Consider the following 19,258-nt stretch of genomic DNA (forward strand, 5'->3'; position numbering starts at 1 on the left):
GTGACAGACAAACAAAAAGACTCTGCCTGCTTTTAAGGAATTCTGTTGCTGAGGGATAAAAGTGTGAGGCTTCCTTTGATGAGATAATATGTGTAAGTCACTCAGCTTAAAATAAAACGATCATGCAGGAGAAAGACGTGCAGTGCTAGAAACAGGCACACGTGCACACGCGTGAGACTAATCCGAATGAATCAGGGTGCATTACTCCGGGAGGGGTCCTGGGATAATCCGCTCAGTACAGATGAACGAAGTGGCCTAAGGAGGGGGCTTGGAGCGGGGCGCTGCCCGCCACCCCTCTGCCAGATGGGTGGGCATCCTCCCCTCCCACCCACATGTCCCCCAAGTACAAGGCCCTCGAAGAACCCCTCCTACAACCCTCCCAAGCTGGCACTATTAATATCTCCACTCCAGATAAGAAAAGACTCTCAGAGATGAAGTAACTTACCCAAGGTCACAAATCTGAGGGGTGCGCTCAAAGGAACCCACCATTCAACCGTGTGCCTCTGCAGATGGTGAGGCTCATGGTTGTTTGTCCACTTCTATTTGGATGTGTGTGTCCTGCCTCCCAAGTCCTCTATCTGCAAGTAACTGCCCCTCCGCCTGCAGAACCCAGGTGAACCAGCGCATCCCCTGCAGAGCCAGCCTGGGACCCGGAGCTGCCACTATTATTCACTGATTCAAGAAACGTTTTATGATCTCATTTGAGCCTCACAACCACCTCTAAGGCAGTTTTTACCCCTGCTCTACAGGTAAGGTTGGATGATGCTAAGTCACACTGCTGGGAACAGTGACACACAAGCTTCTAGACCACAGATAGAGTTCAGGGATCCAAGCTGACACAGTGGCAGAGCACTCATCATTCCTGCCTTCCCGCCTCCCATCCCACCTAGTTCTCCGGCTTCACTTTCCTGGCCTTCGGGTAACCAAAGAAGCCACCCCACAGAGCTGGCTCAGCCACTTAGCCAACCTCCTCCTCCCCCAGCTGAGAAGGCAACCCTGCTCCCTCCCTAGCCAACACCAGGCCCCGAGCCAGGCTTGCCCAGCTGCAGCTAAAGGAAGCAACAGGAGGTTTCTCCCTGGAGCTGCCCCGTAACCCATCTCTCCCCCAGAGAGCACCCCTACATGCAGAATACCACCCCTCAACCCTTAGCCTCCCGGAAACCCAATCCCAAACCCCACAGTGGAACTTGGCAGCCTCAATGCTTTACCTGAAACCTCTGCCTCCCCACCCAAATACCCCCAACTCAGAACTGGGGGTACGGAGTGTAGCCCCTTCAACTTCTACAGTTCTGGCTGAACTCACCAATTTCAGACCAGCACTTCCTCATCCTCCTTACCTCAACATTCCCCTCACCTCAACATTCCCCTCATTACAAGAAAAACAAAACTACAATTTTTTTTTTTTTTTTTGAGATGGAGTTTTGCTCTTGTTGCCCAGGCTGGAGTGCCATGGCACGATCTCGGCTCACTGCAACCTCCATCTCCAGGGTTCAAGCGATTCTCCTGCCTCAGCCTCTCAAGTAGCTGGGATTACAGGCATGTGCCATCACACCCGGCTAATTTTGTATTTTTGGTAGAGATGGGGTTTCTCCATGTTGGAAAGGCTGGTCTCGAACTCCCAACCTCAGATGATCCCCAGCCTCCACCTCTCGAAGTGCTAGAATTACAGGCGTGAGCCACCGCACCCGGCCAAGACTACAATTCTACCCGGAAGGACAAAGGGGCCCTGGATGCCAAGGTGAAGCAGCAGAGAAGCTCTGACTTTCCCAAAAGAGCAGCTGAATAACAAAAACTGTTATTAGCCCTGGAGGGAAGCCACACAGCCGGCTTCATGGAGAGGCAGAGCCTGCCTGGGCAAGTTCTTCAGAAACTCCTTCTGACAAACCAGTGAGAACATTAAACATGCTGATCCTGGCATTTAACACCAAACCCAATGCAAGGGAGAAACCTCTGGTTTTTTTCTTTCTTTTTAACAGCTTGAGAAATCCATTTCCCTCCTTTTTGTCACAAAAGGAACTGGTCCCCCTGCCACTTCCTCCCACTCTGGCGGTCAGGGTATGTCCATAAAGTAAGCTGTGTTTCCAACCTTCATTCATACCCGCATCACTTTATTCCCGCAACACTCCACACCCACAAGCGCGGCTTTCAATCAAAGCTGAACAAGACCTAACTAACAATGAGCACAGCAAGTACCCACCCGGAACACCAACCACCGGGAATACCAAGCACCACTCACTCTTGGCTTCTGTAAACTTCAAATTCATAGTTTTTAGCCATAATTTTTCTGGAAGCACAAATTCAGACCCCTTGCCCTCCAATCCGGGGATCACTCAGCTTCCACTCCCAGGAGCTTCGTTGTTTACTTTGCGCTCCCAAGATGGGCTCATGAACACACGTCTCTATAAATAAATGACCATGGATTAACAACCAACCAGGTGCAGTGGCTCACGCCTGTAATCCCAGCACTTTAGGAGGCCGAGGCAGGTGGATCATGAGGTCAGGAGATCGAGACCATCCTGAATAACATGATGAAACCTCGTCTCTACTAAAAATACAACAATTAGCCAGGTGTAGTGGCATGCACCTGTAGTCCCAGTTACTTGGGAGGCTGAGGCAAGAGAATCACTAGAACCTGAGGCAGAGGTTGCAGTGAGCGGAGACTGTACCACTACACTCCAGACTGGGTGACAGAGCGAGACTTTGTCTCAAAAAAAAAAAAAAAAAAAAAAAAAAAAAAAAAAAAAAAAAAAAAAAAAGAAAGAAAGAAAGAAACAACTTTAGGGGTTAGAGACCAGCCTGGGCAACATAGGGAGACCCCATCTCAACAAAAAATGAGTAACATAAACTAGCCAGAAGTGGTGGTGCATGCTTGTAGTCCCAGCTACCAGGGTGAGGGTGGGGGGTGCTGAGGCAGGAGGATTGCTTAAGCCCAGCAGGTCAAGGTGGGGGCTGCAGGGAGCTGTGATCGCACCACTGCACTCCAGCCTGGGCTGCACAGAGCAAGACCCTGTCTCAAAAAAGAAAAAGAAAACAACTTGAGCAAACGTTGAAAAAGTCAATACTTGACATGGTAAGATAACCTGTATGAGAAACATGATTCTGGAACAAACGCCATTAGGGCAGGGAGAGGGGCCTGGAGGGAGTCCTGATGTGTCAATGTGGGGACGTCTCTGGGCAGACCCTGTGAGGATGCACGTTCTGAGCGTCTGGGCTCAGTGCTGTGCCCAACAGGCACAGGCAAGAGGACAGCCACAGGGGCCTGGGTGGCACCCCCAACACCAGGAGCGAAAGCAAGACTCCTGAGCCACGCCTCCTTCCTGCAAAGGCAGAGGAAAGGGTAACCGCTCCTGGGATGGGAGGGAAGCCCCAGCAAATCAAGGTCTAGACTCAAGTCCTGGAGAAGGAGCCCTCAGAAAACAGAAAGACTGTGTACACACACACTCATGCACACACACACTCACACACTCATTCACACTCTCACACATACTTTCTCTCCATCTCCTTGCCCTGGCTGAACTCCAACTCTGCTAATTACATCAAACCCACCTTTCGCCTCCACACCCCGTGCAATTAGCCCTGAATCTCTGCTTCCTGCTGCTCTGGGGTGAGGGGTGAAGTCTGAAGACAGCTGCTACCCGCTCCACCCTCCGCCCAACCCCGGAAGTTTCAGAGGTGCCTGAAGCAACCCAGTCCCTTCCTCTGGGCTCCAGGGAAGTGTGAAGCCTGGTTATCACGGGAGCCTATGCTCCCAGCTGGGGGCACACCACGAGCAGCATCCCTGCCCGGGTGCAGATCCTGACTGGCCCTTCCAACCTTCACAGGGCAGCCGGTCCACCTGCAGCAAGTTATCTCCCTACATGATTCTAGAAAGCCTGGCTTTCAGAAAGAAGCTTCTCCTAACAGCTGATGATTAACAAAACGTGCAGCTTTCTGGGGCTGTTTCCTTATCTTGTTCCATGAGCCTCGGTTTCCCAATCTGTAGAGTGGGAACGGTAATTTCTTCCTTATCATACCGTGAAAAACGGTAACTGTGAAAAACGAAAAGGCTCTAAAGCCCCCAAACCCCCAGCATGGGCACTCAGTAAAGGTTAAGCTCCCTCCCATTCATCCCTCAGTCTTTTGATTTGGGCATATCTGAGTCCCACAGTTCCTCGCTGCTATCTGATAGGCCTGCACAGCATTTCTTCCAACAACAAAAAGGAGAGAAGAGAAAGGAAAACAAGTCCAGCTGGCACTCTAACAGCTTAGAGAAACCAAACCTGCCTCCCGAGAGGTTTGGGCGCTCAGCACTTCACCAGGTCCTCAGCCCGGCCAACAGCGGAACCACTGAGCTTGTAACGCAAACACTGGCTGGCACGGCGATTCACGCCTGTAACCCCAACACCTTGGGAGGCCAAGGCAGGAGGGTCGCTTGAGCCCAGGAGTTCGAGACGAGCCTGTCCAACACAGCGAGACCCCCCTCTCTACAAAAAATTCAAAAACAATTAGCTGGGCATGGTGGTGTGCACCTGTAGTCCTAGCTACTTGGTTGAGTCCTAGATTGAGGCCGGAGGATCGCTTGAGCCCAGGAGTTTGAGGTTACAATGAGCTATGATTGCGCCACTGCACTCCAGCGTGGTCAACGGAGCAAGACCCTGTCTCAAAAATAAATAAAAAGGTAAAATGAATAATTGAAGGAAACACAAGCAGCAGGAGGCAGCAGAACAGGGAGCAGGCTGGGAGTGCAGGCCTTTTGTTAAGTGTGGAAAAGGGAATTGTAGTGGCCCTGAGAGCTGCAGCCGTCTTGTCTGGCTGACCAGCAAGCTACCGCCACCAGCCTGCAGCCCAGGGGGTGCACAGGTCTGCTGCAGAGCACAGCTTTCCGGGGGCCGATGGCCGTTCACGCTCCCCTAGGATGCTTGCTCCAGGTGGGCACGGAGCCACCTGCAGCTGAGTGGTCTGCTGGGCCTCGGGCAGCCCTGTGTGCTGGTGCCCTCTCTCCTCTGGGCAGCTTCTCCTCTCTGCTGACCACTCTCCCTCTGGTCCTCCCACCTGGGGGGCTCCTGTCTCACTGGGGAGTCCCATGAGCTCTGCCCAGCTCTAACCCTGGGGCCTGCTCCCACCTCCTCGGCTGTGGGCAGTTCTCATCCCCCACGCCTGCTTGTGATTTTCCCATGGCTCCCATCTGCATTCTCAGCCAGGAATGATCAGATCTACCAGCCCGACACTGGTGACACCCAGCTGGCATGCTCCCCACCAAGCGCACTTCTCCTCACCCAGAGCCCCAGGCCCACCCAGAGAGCAATACCAACACCCGCCCCCAAGTCACATCAGGATCCCAGGGACCCCTCACGCCAGGACTCCCACATCCCGGCTGGATCCCCATGGACTCTCCCAGAGCTCATCCTCTCTGCCGCGGTGGCCTTGGTCCAGGGCCCCGAGACCTGCCAAGCCCTCCCAACACCTGTGCATTCTCCAAATGGGAGCAGGCATTTTCTTTCCTAAGCTCTCTCTTCTAGAAGTTCAGGTTCCTAGGCCAAGTGTGGTGGCTCACGCCTGTAATCCCAGCACTTTGGGAGGCTAAGGCGGGTGGATCAGCTGAGCTCAGGAGTTCAAGATCAGCCTGGCCAACAAGTGAAACCCTGTCTCTACAAAAATACACACAAAAAAATTAGCTGGGCATAATGGCAGGTGCCTGTAATTCCAACTACTCAGGAGGCTGAGGCGGGAGAATCACTTGAACCTAGAAGGCGGAGGTTGCAGCGAACTGATGGGCCCACTGCACTCCAGCCTGGGCGACAGAGTGAGACTCCATCTCCCCTCAAAAAAAAAAGTTCAGGTTCCTAAGCACTAAGCATGGCCTCACCCCTATCCCCCCTAAGAGAAGCCCCAACCTTCAGGCTGCTTTATGTCTCCAAAGCTCGGCAGGCGCCTCTCTTCCCAGAGGACACCCCTCCTTGCAGGTCAACCCCACCAGTCTCAGGCAGGCACTCCCCTGAGAAGGCTCTCCAGGATCCCTGCTTCCCGGGCCTTGTCTGGCCATATCTCATGTCCTATGTACTTAGCTGTTGTTGCAGCTGATCCACCTAGCTGCTCTCCCACCCCACAAAACGTGAGCATCTCGGGCATGGAGAGGACAAGAGAAACAGAAAGAGGAAGAGCTGGTAACCTGGTGAGTCCCACGCACCTCTGGGCCACCAAAGCTCCCACATTTGCATTTCCTTCTATCATACAAGCTCTAGCAAGGGAAGGGGGGACCGGATGGGCAGGTTCCCAGAGACCACTGCCCCCCTCAGGCGCACCTCCCAGCAGTCTGAGGGATTCCCTTCCAAACTCTGAACTGACTGACAGCAAACCTTTACACGGACGCTGACCTTGACCTCCGGATGGTCGGGGCCACAAAAGCTCCCTGCCCCTAATGGCCGCCTTGTTCTCTAACCCCCTACGATTCCCTCAGGCAGTCCTGCTGCGGAGAGATCCCCAAAGAGCACTCAGACCCTCCAACACAAACCAAGTCCATCCAGACGTGCAAACACAACCTCAGGACTCGCGGGCCTGGCAGGGACTCCAGAATCTTCAGCCTGCAACAGCAATTTGTTAAAATAGCTGCATTTTAGCAAACACAATCACAATGGGTGAAGAACACAGATGGGCACCTGACCAAAGAAAAAGGCAAACACCCATCAACAAGGCCATTTGGGCAATAAATAGCAAAAGTTCTCAAAGCATTCATGTCCCTTGACCTAGGAATTCCCTGCTAAGGAAATAACACTAGTTGAAAGACTTCTGCACCAAGTACATTCACCGTGGTAAGGTTTATAATCCTGAGACAATGACAGTAGTTACATCCACACAATAAAATGTTACACAGACACAAAATTTGTATTAGGAAAGAATATTTAATGGTGGGGAAATGCTTGCTCACTACATGGTAAATGAAAAAAAAAAATGCAGGTTACAAACAGTATAATGAATGATACGAGCCGCACTTTAGAAACACACACACACACACACACACACACACACACACACACACACCCCCGGCCGGACGCAGTGGCTCACACCTGTAATCCCAGCACTTTGGGAGGCTGAGGCGGGCGGATCATGAGGTCAAGAGATCAAGACCATCCTGGACAACATGGTGAAACCCCGCCTCGACTAAAAATACAAAAATTAGCTGGGTGTGGTGGTGCGAGCTTGTAGTCCCAGCTACCGGGGAGGCTGAGGCAGGAGAATCGCTTGAACCCGGGAGGCAGAAGAAGCAGGGAGCCAAGATCGTGCCCCTGCACTCCAGCCTGGCAACAGAGCAAGACTGTGTCTCTGAAAACACACACACACAGCAAGCACAAGTACCAAAATGCTAGCAATGGTACCCCTAGTGTTGAGAAAACAGGTGAATTTAACTTTCTTTCCATTTCCTAATCTGTAGTAAGAAAATATTTTTATAATCAAAAATGTTATTTTTAATTTCCTCACAATGTGGACATGAACTACAAAATCAAAAATATAGCCCTCCTCTTTAACCTCTAAAGTGAAAAGTGGAGAAACTAATTTCTCCTCTGCAAATTCATTACAATATATTCTCCCTAAAGCAAATGCCTCTTGTACCTGCAGCCACGGCCTGAGCGGACTCTGAATTCTCTTGAATCCAGTCCCTGCCCATCAAAGCAGTTAGGCAGACTAAACCCTCCGGACCACACAAATGAGACAGAGCTACAAGTCTAATGTGTTGTTTCCACCAACAATGCCAAATGTACATTTCCTTCTATTCCTGCTTTTAACAAAAGATTTTCGTGCTGGCTCATGCCTGTCATCCCAGCGCTTTGGGAGGGTGAGGCAGGAGGATCCCTTGAGCCCAGGAGTTTGAGACCAGCCTGGACAACCTGGCAAGACCTTGCTTCTACTAAAAATCAAAACAATTAGGCAGACGTGGTGGTGCACACCTGTGATCCCTGCTACTTGGGAGGCTGAGGTGGGAGGATTGCTTGAGCCTGGGAGGTTGAGGCTGCAGTGAGCTATGATCATACCACTGCACTCCAGCCTAGGAGACAGAGTGAGACTGTCTCAAACAACAATAAAAAACGCAAAAAAGGAAAGATTTTCCTTCTTCAAACAAAATGTCCACGTTTCTTAAAGATAATCGTAATTTTTGGTAAACAGAGCATGCTTATCTAATACAACTACCACAGAGACTGACATCTCAGAAACTAGGCTGAGCAGAGGAAGAAGCTACAGGCAGGGTGCTACCATTTATGGAGGTCTGCTCTAAACACCACACAAAGCGCTGCGTGTGTGTGTGTACACAAGTGTGTCTAGTGTGCACATACACATATATACAACACACACACACAGCAAGAGGACAAACATGTTAAGTGGATACCACAAAATTAACGACAGGCGCTAACCCCCGGAGGGGCGAGGACAGCAGGACTCGGCACTGGCTCCCGGGGACATCTATCTTAACAGAACATTTTTATTTCTTAAGAAGAGGTCTCAAGCAAATATGGAAAAATAGAACCCTATGTTCATACTTATTTTGAACGACAGGTATGTGAGTATTCATTATGACCATGTGTACCTTTTTAATTCTTCAAAGCAATAAAGGAAAAAGAAAAGGGCTTAGAGAAGCGAAGGCACTTGGCTGTGTTTATTCTGCTGTTTCGCTTGAGATAAGGAACATTCTGGCCTTGTGCCCATGCTAGAGGCCAGAAGTCAGAGAGCTGAGTTCAATGAACCCAGAAAGCTAAATTTCCTTGAGGTGATCGTAAACTCTAAATCTCGCCGTTTCTGGTCACCATGCAACTGGAGTATTTCAGACCCACCCCTTCACTTGACGGAGGGCACTCAGGAGGCCCAGAGAAGGAGAGGGGGAGAGGAGCCTGCCCAGAGAGACAGCGGGAACCCAGCCTTGCAGCCTCTGCGAGGAGAGGCACGCAAAGAAACAGCAAATGCCACATTTCAGAGTAAGTCCTATGGGTAAGCCCCCACATCCAGCCAAGGGTCCTGATCTCACTGGGCAATATACGCACATGTAGACTTGATGACAAAGACTTATGTCTCCATCAACGCATGGGAATGTATCCAGGCCACCGTCTGAAGGGCTTCCCACCACACAAAGCCAAGGAAAACTCAGCAATGTCACATGACAATTAGGCCCTTTCGGGACAAGGCACCAGACTGAAGGTGTCCAGGGCGGGAATGGGGATGGGATGCCAGGCATGCCAGCCGCTGCTGCACAGGGCGGACTTCCGCTGGAACAGCCTTTTTCAGCCTGACTCCACTATCTGCATTTACTGTAACTATTCAAGGTTTCTTAATGCAGAAAGTGAACCATTACGTAAATCCAAAAAAAAAAAAAAAAAAAAAAAAAAAAAAAAAAAAAAAAAAAAAAAAAAAAAAAAGCCAGGCCAGACACTGTGTGCCTTACAGGCTCATGCCTATAAGCCCAGCACTTTGGGAGGCCAAGGCAGGAGGACTGCTTGAGCTCCCAGGTTCGAGACCAGCCTGACCAACATGGCGAAACCCTGTCTCTACAAAAAAAAAAAAAAAAAAAAAAAACTCACCAGGCCTGGTGGTGCATGCTGGTGGTCCCAGCTACTCGGGAGGCTGAGGCAGGAGGATTGCCTGAGCTCAGTGGAGGGGGAGGTTGCAGTGAGCTGAGACTACGCCAGTGCATTCCAGCCTGGGTGACAGAGCAGGACCTGGTCTCAAAAAATTAAATTAAAAAATTTTAAAGCCAGATGAAATGGACATTGGCTGTTGAATGAGTTAAACAAGCATGGGAGGACACAGGGTAACTCTGGCCAGCCAGGTTGAGGCAGCACGGGGTTCCGGTCCAGCCTCACCTGTCGTCCAGGCTGCTCAGCAGATGTCCCATTTGAGGGTGCTGTTCTAGAGCTAGTGCCCTCACCTTGGACAGGCCAGCCTTTTCTTCTCCAAAATGCAGAGACTGTCCCAGGTGCTCTCTCTCCAAGGCTCTGTCCTACTCTGGCTTTTTCTGCCCCTTCCCAGCAGCTCCCTCAATACCCCCTGCTCCCTCCGGTAACCTCCTGGTCACTGCATCCTCTCCTTCCCCTCCCTCCAGGCTGAGACCCTCCTTCCTGTCCAGGGGTAATGAGACGTGCATCTGGTGTACATGACGGAGAAAGGTCTCCTGGTGGGACTGAGTTCCTTCTGCCCAGGAGATCTAACTCAACGCGACTCTTCTAGAAATCGCCAGAAATGTTCTAACCCAGTAATTCCAGTGGTTCTCATGGGCATGTGCCTCAGAATCACCTGGGAGCCTGTTAAAATAGACTCCCGACTTACACACAGGCCCGACAATCTGCATCTCCAACAAGTTCCTGGTGAGGCTGCAGATCTGAGGACCACACTTTGAGAACAACCGCTCACACCCACCGATTCTCAATCCTGTTGGGATGGTGAGACTCAAGCAGCTGGGGAACTTTTGAAAATGCAGATTCCAGGGCCCCAATCCCAGAAGAGTCCAATGCAGTAAGCCAGGAAGGTAGAGAATCTGGTTTAGATGCTGGTGCTGGGATGGGATCTCAGCCACACTGGTTTCCACCCACTTGCTGACCTATGCCCTTTGCTTTCCCAGGTCAGAGGTCAACTTGAGCATCCTAGTAACCCAGCCATGCTCCTTAGGAGAGGCCCGGCCTGCCAGACTGTCACTGCTCCAGTGTGCCACAGAGAAGAAGGGGGCAGTTAGGAGCACAGAGCCATCTCCTGGCAAACAAGACCCAGAGCCAGACCCCGAGACCTTGATGTGTCTACCGAAAAGCCACAGGCGAGAGGGAGGCCCACCCATGCAGCCACCCCAGTCAGAGTAAGGAACTGAGGGAAGGTGTTCTCTTTCTTGGTCCACAACGGGGCGTAGTTTTAAGGGCAAGAACTTCCCAGCGCCATATCCCCCTCCCATCTCTCTCCATCTGGGAGATTTAATGGTCTCTGTTTTAACTTTCCGTGGGTGCGGGAAGACTCAAAAAGTCAATCACTCCAGCAGAAGTTCTAAGGAACTCCTTTCATTGGCCAGAGGTCTTGGAGAAGGTGGGGGTTTCTCCCAGGTTAAAAGTCCCCTTCTTCCACACCCCTTTGGACTCTATGTTTGGGTCCCCTTCCATACACACACACACACACGCACACGCACACGCACACACTCACTCTCTCTCTCTCTCTCTCTCTCGGAAGTTCTCTCCCTCTCCTTTTTTTCCTCCTTCTCTACCTAAATAAAATCACTTTTCTGCAACACTGTTTGGGGTCCAGTATTTACTTTGCGAGTGCACCTGGTCCCGTCTCTCATTCTTGAGAGAGCAGGAGACCAAGAACCTTGGAGAAACGTCCTCTCAGGGTAGCTGCGGGCTCCCCTGAACCCCAACAGAACGATGTCGGCCTCACTTCATTCCAAGCTCTCAGGACCTTTGGGGCTATTGTCCCAAAAAGAAGCTGGGCCGCAGCTCTCGTGGAGACGTTCTGGAACGTCCTTTTGCTATAATGGCCGGTTATGTTTGTGCTACACTGTTAGGTGAGAGGGAAAAAAAGGCAGGATATGCAATTGTATATATGGCCACAACCACAAAGGCATAAAACAAAAACTATTCACTCGAGAACCGAACGGAAATGCTACAAATGTTAGCGGTGATTGTCTCTGGCTGACAGCTGGTCTTTTCTCGTGCTACTTGCTTGTTTTCCAAGCTGTTTAGAGAGAGCACATACAGTACGACCTGTATGACAAGAACTTTATTTTGTCATACATCAGAAGGAAAAAAAACACCCAGAACACCGTCCACACGGAGCGCGCCGGCCATGGACACACCCGTCTTGTCAGCTTCCTTCAAGCGGCAGGACTGACAGGCAGTGACCTCTCCCTGCCAGTAGCAAGTGCTGTCAGCAAACATTTACTGACCATTTGCTCTGAGCTGGGCCGAGACTGCCAACGCACACCAGCCCGGTCCTCCAAGAGCTCCCAGCACAAAAGGAGGGAGAGCAGGGACGCAGGGTCCTCTTTCCACCGAAGGCCTTCCGGACCCCGGGGATGGGCTGGCCATCTTTTACTTTGTGTGGCTATTTCCCATCTTATGGAACTCTGTACAGTACCCCAAGAGCAGCAAGCTGCTTCTCAAACCCACACAGTCTCAAGTGAGTGTCAAGTCCATTTGGCCCGGCCCAGACGTGGACCCTCAGAGTGGCTGGTCACCAACAGAAGTCCTCCGGGGCTGGCAGGGCCAGGGGATAGCATCTTCATGGCCAAACAGCTTGCAGCAAGAGCCTGACTGCCCCATGCTACTCACAAAGAGCTGCAGAAACCTCACCTCCATTTGAGACCTTCCTCATACCCAAGCTCACCCAAGAGCTCACAGTGTAGGAGGAGGGGGAAGGCAGACGCAGAGACACCGCCCAGTGCTATGCCACTGGCTCTGGCCAGCCTTGCCCATTCCCTCCCACAACCCTCCAAATTGGAAACTCATTTGTCCACTGAAACGCCACTCAGGTATCACCTCCTCCAAGAAGCCTTCCCCAGCTCCCCGCATGCAGGCTGGGTTAGGGGGCCTTGCCTCTTGAACTTTCAGCACCATCTGCTTCCCCTGGCACTTAGCACACAGTCCTGAAAGCACCTGCTGGTCACGAATGGCACCTGCAGACAGGGCCCATCCCCTGCGTACCTGCTGAGCAGCTGGTGGAGCCACCAGGCCCTCATCACAGACGCCCAGGTCACTGGCAGCCCCACTGCCCCCACTTGTGGTGGTTGCAAGGGAGACAGCAGTAGTGCATGCAGAGCGCGGCTACCCTTCCGCTCCCCAGAGCTAGCTCTCACAGGCTCGCACACCAGCCCTCCAGGCCTCTCCCTGACTCTCGCCCCTTCCTCAGACATCTGGAACTAAAGGGATGGGGTTGGTTCTAAGCTTCCAGATGCGATGTCCAGAGGGCCCACGGTCCCCCCCTCCCAGTGGTTTCTGGACTGAGCACAGACAGCTCACTGAACTGCTCACCCACACAGGCAACGGGAAGAGGATGCAAACAACCATCTCAGAAAACCCAGCCCATGGTCCACTCCCTCCCTCTCACATTCAGTTTCAAATTTGTGTTGAAACAGAGGCAAGAGCTCCAGCAGCAACCACAGCCCTCAACAGGAACTGGGCCCAGCACAACCCCAATGCCACAGTGCACACTCTGCCTGACAGCCCACCCAGTGGTCCCTCAGTGGACCCCAGAACCAGCAACCACTGCAGAAGGGCAGAAGGGCATTACGGCTGGCCAGAGGCCTTCCTCATGTCCACAGAGGACTCACAACATCCAAAGATGCTCCCAAATCCCAGAACCAGGACTAAGTTCCAGCCCAGAAAGCCGTGTGCAAGGAACAGGTCTCAGGCAGAGTCTGGTCACATGTTGAGTGAAGCACTGGCGTGAATTGGGGAGGCAGCTGTTCTTGAGCAGGTCTCCATCCGTGTCCCCTGGAGGCAGGGGAGACAGCTGAAGCACTGGGCTTCACCTGGGGTCTCAAGAAAAATCACACGGGGGGAAAGTTTCACTGCTAAGGAAAGATTTGAAAACCAGGGCTCCAAGGTTCACAGTTGCAGTCCATTTCCATTGTGCTGGCCATACGGAGATCACGAACACCATCAAAGATTCTCAACTGGCCTTCCCAAGGCTGGGATGGGTTTTTCAAGAGTGCGTCCCCATCAGGCCCGCTTGCCTGACCCACTGACCACACAGATCGGACGCAGTAAGCACTTGAAAGACAGACGCTCCCTAAGCCCAGCGCTCCTGCTTACAGCCTAGAGGTGGGTCAATTACATTCTTGGTCCCGTCTTCATGACCCTTCTGTGGTTTCTCCTCTCCATCAACCCTTGAACGGCTCCTGTGCAAAGAGCCACTGAGCCAGGGGCCGTGGACAGCAACCACATCAGGGTCACCTTCGGGGAGCACATTCCAGCACGTCCCCATTCAACTGCATTCTCTCTCAGGGCAGAGGCTGCAAACAGGCTCCTCTCTGGGGCCTTCACAGCGTACACCACGACGCTACACACAGCTCAAAGAACACTCACCAAACAAGGGAAAGCAACATAGCACCTCGCCCTCACACACCCCAACAAAGGGTTCACGTGGAAGCATACCAGCTGTCAGCAAGTAGGGGCCTAGACGTAAGCACCACTTCCTCCCGGCCTCCTGCGGGAAAACCGTTCCAGCGACTACACTGACGGACACGCATCACCACTCCTGACAGCAGAACTGCCCTTACCTGGTAGTAGGTCTTAATGTTTCTCACCAAGATGGTCAAATTCTGAATGCGAAGGTTCACATCATTATTGACGTGTTTATTGATGCGTTGATTTGTGGGCCTGGGATCTCTAGGGGAAGAAACACGAGAATGTGTTGAGAAATATCAAGTTTATGAATATTAATGAATGCCGAGTGTATGATAGAACATATTGTCTGCTGTGAAGAACGGTGGCAAGGAAAACCTAGCCAGCCCCCTCCCCAAGTGGAAAACCATTTGGGGCATTCCAAAGTGGCAGGACAATGTATAAATATCAAATACCAGTTAAAACAATTCTTTGAACTATCTGACCCTGCCCCCATGGCTTCCTCGTGGAGAATACCTTTTAGTTTGTCTATGGTCAGTGGCAAGTGGGTAACAGCTGCCTACTTGGTATATTTCTGAGTTATAAGAAAATACAGAACACCTGTTTGTTAATAATGATCACCTGTTCAGAGGGAATAAATGCATAGATCAGAATCTGCTCCAGGCCTTCAGTCTGGAATGCCATCAGCCCCTGAGGCTCTCAGCTCGGAAGGCTGCTGGTCCCCCAGATACACCCACTTTCTTGTTCTATCTGGGTGTCTATCTCTCATTGCCTTCAGTGCCACCTGCGTGGAGGTCTCCCGGCCAAGCTGGTACTCGGTAAGAAGGAACTGCATCTCCCAGCATGCACTGTGCTGAGTGTGGCTCCCCTTCCGCTCCCCAGAGCCAACTCTCACAGGCTCCCACACCAGCCCTCCAGGCCTCTCCCTGACCCTCGGCCCCCTCCTCAGACATTTGGAACTACAGGGATGGGGCTGGTTCTTTTTTTTTTTTCTTTTTGAGACTGAGTCTTGAGTCTTGCTCTGTTGCCAGACTGGAGAAGAGTGGTGCAGTCTTGGCTCACTGCAACCTCCACTTCCCAGGTTCAAGTGATTCTTCTGCCTCAGCCTCCCAAGTAGCTGGGACTACATGCACTTGCCAAACGCCCAGCTAATTTCTGTATTTTTAGTAGAGACACGGTTTCACCATGTTGGCCAGGATGGTCTTGATCTCTTGACCTTGTGATCCACCTGCCCTGACCTCCCAAAGTGCTGGGATTACAGGCGTGAGCCACTGCGCCCAGCCAGAGCTGGTTCTAAGCTTCCAGACTCGATGTCCAGAGGGCCCACGGTGCCCCCCTCCCAATGGTCTCTGGACTGAGCACAGACAGCTGACTGAACTGCTCACGCACACAGGCAAACTATGCCAGCCCCCCTCCCAATGGGAGGAGGATAGAAACAACCAGCCACTGGGCATCTTGCCCTCCAGTCCCGAGGTGACCATAAGGCTGTGATGTGGTAGTGAGGTTCAAGTCGAATCCTAATCCTGCCACTGCTAAGCCAGGACTTCAGGTGGGCCACCTCGCCCTTGTGCTCCCTGCCTCGAGCACCTGGCCCACCGCAGGCCCTCAGTCAACACCGTTTCCATTCCCAACGTTCCTAGCCCCACAAAGAACAATCACATATCAGTGCAGACCCCAAATGTTATATTGTATAAAACCAACCTAGCCAAAATATATTTGAAGATTAAAAGAATTAACAGCTGAACAGGCCAGACACGGTGGCTCACGCCTGTAATCCCAGCGCTTTGGGAGGCCAATACGGGCAGATCACCTGAGATCAGGAGTTCAAGACGAGCCTGGCCAATGTGGTGAAACCCCATCTCTACTAAAAATACAAAAATCAGCCAAGTGTGGTGGTGGGCACCTGTAATCCCAGCTACTTAGGAGGCTGAGGCAGGAGAATCACTTGCACCTGGGAAGCAGAGGTTGCAGTGAGCCAAGATTGCACCACTGCACTCCAGCCTGGGCAACAGAGCGAGACTCTGTCTCAAAAAATAAAATAAAATAAATAAAAGCTGAACAAATAAAAATACGTGAAATAGCAAGAAAGACAGAAGGAGAAAAAAATGGGAGTTTTTGTGTTTATTTTAATAGAGACAGGGTCTCACTCTGTCACCCAGTCTGGTGTGAAGTGGCACCAACCATAGATCACTACAGCCTCGAACTCCTGAGCTCAGGGGATCCTCCTGCCTCAGCCTCCTAGGCAGCTAGGACTACAGGCCCAACTAATTTTTTATTTTTTAGAGAGACAGGGTCTCACTATGTTGCCCACCCTGGTCTCGAACTCCTCAAGCCATCCTCCTGCCTCAGACACCCAAAGCACTGGGATTTCAGGCATGAGCCACTGTGCCCAGCCTAAAATGATACATTTTCTTTCTTTTTTTTTTTTGTTTGAGACAGAGTCTTGCTCTGTTACACAGGCTGGAGTACAGTGGTACAATCTCAGCTCACTGCAACCTTCGCCTCCTGGGTTCAAGTGATTCTCCTGCCTCAGCCTGCCAAGTAGCTGGGATTACAGGTGTGTGCCACCATACCCAGCTAATTTTTATATTTTTAGTAGAGACAGGATTTCACCATTTTGGCCAGACTGGTCTCGAACTCGACCTCAGGTGATCCACCAGCCTCGGCCTCTCAAAATGCTAGCATTACAGGCATGAGCCTCACTGTGCCCAGCCAAAATGGTACATTTTCTCACTTAACACACCAATGAAATCATAATGTTCCGCTAAACACAGGTCTCCCTCTGTCATGTGAATTGGTCTTGGGCTGGTCCTCCATGTGATTTATAATCCAGGGACAAAAATCCTATCTTGAGAAACTGACATGATCAATCTATGACACTCTATGGTGTACAATGAACCCTGTAAGAAATTCTAAGAGACACAATTAATTCATGTGGGAAATCCCCAAAGTGTCATTTATTTTCCAACCTCAGACAAAAGTCGAGTCTGGTTGTGATGACACTAGAAATCTACATCAAGTGATGAACATGTCCCTCCCTCATCTATATACAGGACATTTCTCAAAATGCTCAGTGTCAGAAAATGTTTCCCATTAGATGAGAGCACTCCGCATTACTGAATTCGCATCCACCCTTCCATAGACTGCGTGCTGCTTTTCATAACAAAGGCCTCCCTTCCATCTTACAGTCCCAAGACACCACGAAGGATGCCTAATTCAAAGGAGGGCCTGTCTTCACAGTTCCTTCTGTCATCCAGGCCCCGTGATGAAGGTGCTGAGCCTCTTGGGGGTTGGTGTGGGGAGTTAAGGAAATCAACCTCAATGCCATCTGGCTCATTCAAAGCCAATAATTAGTAGAAAATTGACAAAGAAAAAGAACCTAAAAATCGAAATCGTTTCAAATGTTTCTGGAAGTACAGTGATGGAGTGTGGCCAAGTCATTTACATGTTACATGTTTCTCTTGGAGTCATGCATAACTGAGAAAATAAAGGTTAAGAGTTCTGTGGAAATTAATTCAGGAAAAGAAGAGGCGTTCAGAACCTAAACTGCAAAGGCATTTTGCTACAGAAGCATTCCTGGCATTATAAAATAATTTCTCTTAAAGGTACAATTCTCCTCCCTTTACTGTAGATACCTTAAAAGATGAAAATCAATTTCAAAGTGACAAATGCGCTTCTTAAAATACCAGAACTCAGAGAACATGCAGCGCTTTTTCTGTGTTGTTTTTTGTTTTCCTTTTTTCATCTTTGTCATTGTAGTCAGATGGGACCACCCCAGGAGTGCCTGGAGCCGAAAGCCTCAGTACACATTGTGGACAGCTCCAGCACGTGCAAAGGCATAGCATACACCCAGGGTCAGGAACCTCGGAGTCCCCTCACATCACAGCACAGAAGCCTCTGACCATCCCTGCCATTGTTCTCCCCAGTTCTGGGAAAAAATAGCTCACTGAAACAACACTCTAAAAGAACCCTGGCCGGGAGCGGTGGCTTATGCCTCATTATAATCCCAGCACTTTGGGAGGCAGAGGCAGGTGGATCACCTGAGGTCAGGAGTCTGAGACCAGCCTAGCCAACATGGCAAGACCCCGTCTCTACTAAAAATACAAAAAATTAGCCGGGCATGGCGGTGAGAGCCTGTAATCCCACCTACTAGAGGGGCCGAGACAGGAGGATCGCTTGAACCTGGGAGGTGGTGGTTGCAGTGAGCTGAAAGAGTGTCACTGCACTCCAGCCTGGGCAACAGAGAGAGACTCCGTCTCAAAAAAACAAAACAAAACAAAACAAAACAAAAAAAACCCTGACATTTACCGTATGAGTAATCAGCTAATTGTCATGATTGTTAGTACTGCCTCCTTTAACTAGGGCTCTCTGGGTAAAGAGAGGCTATTAAGACACTAATCAAAACAAAAGCCTCAACTACGGTTAAGGCAGGCCCAGCTCAGTCTCCCCTCTGCCCAGCACCCCCGTGACCCACACCTTTCCATGCTATAGGAAATGGGAGTCAGGAGACGTGGGTTCTATTCCAGGTCCCAAGCCTAGCCAAAGTTCCCTGGGCTTCAGTGTGCTCATCTGCAAAATGGCTACAGGATCCTTCCAGCCCTGAAAGACTATGTGGTTCTATGAAGCCCACATCTGCATTAGCAAACTTGGACTGTACTTGGATCTGTACCACAGGAAGATGCTATTACAACTGTTACACACATGCACTTCTCCAAAAGTTGTCATTCAGAACAACAACTGTCTTTATGTAATAGTCCTAAAACATAAAAGCTCGACACTCTAGAATTAGGATGTCAGAGGACAGGACCAGGACACAGACATGGATACATCTGGTGGCTCCTCGGAACATGGGGAGTTCCAAGTCCAAAATATGGGCCCCCCCTGGGATTCCTTTCCATAAACGCTTCCAACTAGAAAAAAGGAAACCAGCCTGGCACGGTGGCTCATGCCTGTAATCCCAGCACCTTGGGAGGGTGAGGCAGACGGATCACTTTAGGTCAAGAGTTCAAGACCATCCTGGCCAACATGGTGAAACCATCTCTACTAAAAATACAAAAATTAGCCGGGCGTGGTGGCATACGCCTGTAATCCCAGCTACTGGGAGGCAGAGGTTGCAGTGAGCCGAGATCAAGCCACTATACTCCAGCCTGTGCAACAGCAAAAGATTCCATCTCAAAAAAAAAAAAAAAAAGCAA

The 19,258-nt window shown here is 50.8% G+C and overlaps 1 protein-coding gene across 3 annotated transcripts in view; it reads right to left on the bottom strand.

Moving 5' to 3' along the window:
* CCDC88C (coiled-coil domain containing 88C) overlaps positions 1-19,258 on the bottom strand; it is a 151,593-nt gene that overhangs the window by 126,492 nt on the left and 5,843 nt on the right. For all 3 annotated transcript variants that reach the window (XM_017546947.2, XM_017546945.2, XM_017546946.1), the window contains exon 3: positions 14,219-14,327. In XM_017546947.2, the coding sequence (XP_017402436.1) occupies positions 14,219-14,327 (109 nt within the window). The remainder of the gene's footprint in view (positions 1-14,218; positions 14,328-19,258) is intronic.

This window comes from Cebus imitator, unplaced genomic scaffold, assembly GCF_001604975.1.
Source record: "Cebus imitator isolate Cc_AM_T3 unplaced genomic scaffold, Cebus_imitator-1.0 Scaffold193, whole genome shotgun sequence".
Lineage (NCBI taxonomy): Eukaryota > Metazoa > Chordata > Mammalia > Primates > Cebidae > Cebus > Cebus imitator.